Raw genomic sequence first — 1,657 nt, 5'->3', positions numbered from 1 at the left:
TAAAGTGGAGAGGAGGAGCTGATTGATTATAAATTTTGAATGTAGTTTTAGAGAAGAGTCTAGGTGTATCTATATTATTCCACTGCTTTTTCTGATGAGCACCTACTTATTTTCCACTCCTAAGCGCTCTGGTAAAGTGTTTTAGTGGTTTATTAGAATGCACAGGGAAAGGTCATCATACCTGGAGTCAGTCTTAAAATGACTGACTCTCCTCTCTATTTGCTGTGCTACCTTGGGTCACTTTTAAAACTCAAATAATAAACATTCGGCTCTATCTACCTCACAAAGCTGCTGTTGTGAGCATGAAATAATATTCAGAGTAAGGAAGAACTATAAAACCCTAAACAGATACTGTTGTTACCTTGGATAAAGCACTTCCCAGGGAGTGGAACCTGGTTTAAAAGAATCATTTAACTCATTTTACTATTATTTTACTCGTGGTACAGGCTAGGGCAGCTAAGAGGACCGCCGGGACCCTCACCCCCACCCCAACTGTCCCCGGATACAGAGGAAGAGAAACCACATAGGGAATGGGGGTACGTTCCCAGAGGACTTAGCACAAAGATTCTGGCGCAAATGGGTTTAAAAACTCGAGCTCCCAGCGCAAACTTCACTAGGCTCTCTCTTCCCCACTCGAAAGCCAAGCTGGGTTCTCCAGGAAAGTCTCGGCAGAAGCTTCTTTGGCGGGAGGCCACCCCGACCAATAGAAACCAATTGTGTTCCTACGGTTAAGAGCAGGTGGAAAAACAGCATAATTACCTACAGTCCGGGTCAGCATTTTACCATGGTGCCAGGCGCCTCTCTTGGGCCACTTGATTAACAGAAACGGAGAAGACTGTGGGGGCCTAATTCGTAATCCCTGCGCCCCAATTCCGGTGGGTTCCCGCACCATCTCCGCCACCAGCGGCGTCCCTTCTCTACCCTCGGGAACGTGCTCGAGGGCCGTGCGTTGGACCTTTATTGTCTGGGGAGCACCTGCCAGGTGGCGGGCCCGTGCCCTAATGTGGACTGGGTGCCTGGCTTCACAAAGCGCGCGGGCAGCACCTCCCTCGTCCGGGAACCGCCTCTGGTGGCCGGACCGCATCACCGGGGAGCAGAGAGGTAGAGAGATGAAGAGCCTCCGGGGTCAGGAACTGGCGGCGGGGGCCAGCGTGCCCTCCTCCTCCCCGCCGGCTCAGCCCCCAGGGATTAGCACGTCTAAGGAGCAGAGGCCAGAGCGGCCGACAGGGAGCAAGACCCAGGAGGGAGGGAGGGAGGGGAGGCGAGGAGGGGCGCGGGGAAGAGGCGTGGCCGGCGCGCAGGGGGAGGGCGCTGGGAGGAGGGGCCGCTGTTCCGCGCTCTCGGCTCTGGGGGCTCGGCTTTGCCGCGCTCCGTGCACTTGGGCGAGAGCAGGAACGTGGAAAGGACCTCCGATCCCAGCGCAGCCACCGCGATGAGAGGCGCTCGCGGCGCCTGGGATTTTCTCTGCGTCCTGCTCCTCCTGCTCCGCGTCCAGACAGGTGGGAGAGCGCCGCGGGCACCAGGGCCGCGCCCCCCGCCCCGGAGCAGCCTGTGCCCTCGAGGGCTCGAACCCACAGGGGTTCGTCGGCAGAGGTGGCTGACGGCCCTCCGGCGCCTTTGCTTTCCAGCCTCCGGGAAGATTCGAGGCGTCCCCGGG

The 1,657-nt window shown here is 57.4% G+C and overlaps 1 protein-coding gene across 2 annotated transcripts in view; it reads left to right on the top strand.

The window, feature by feature from the left end:
- The first annotated feature begins 1,377 nt into the window (after nt 1–1,377).
- KIT (KIT proto-oncogene, receptor tyrosine kinase) overlaps nt 1,378–1,657 on the top strand; it is an 86,887-nt gene continuing 86,607 nt past the window's right edge. For both annotated transcript variants that reach the window (XM_077757771.1, XM_077757770.1), the window contains exon 1: nt 1,378–1,499. In XM_077757771.1, coding sequence (XP_077613897.1) covers nt 1,433–1,499 — 67 coding nt within the window. In that variant the 5' untranslated portion in view covers nt 1,378–1,432. The remainder of the gene's footprint in view (nt 1,500–1,657) is intronic.

Source organism: Crocuta crocuta, unplaced genomic scaffold (genome assembly GCF_008692635.1).
Source record: "Crocuta crocuta isolate KB4526 unplaced genomic scaffold, BGI_CrCroc_1.0 scaffold282, whole genome shotgun sequence".
In the NCBI taxonomy this organism is placed as follows: domain Eukaryota; kingdom Metazoa; phylum Chordata; class Mammalia; order Carnivora; family Hyaenidae; genus Crocuta; species Crocuta crocuta.
This window is presented reverse-complemented; position numbering and strand designations above follow the sequence as displayed.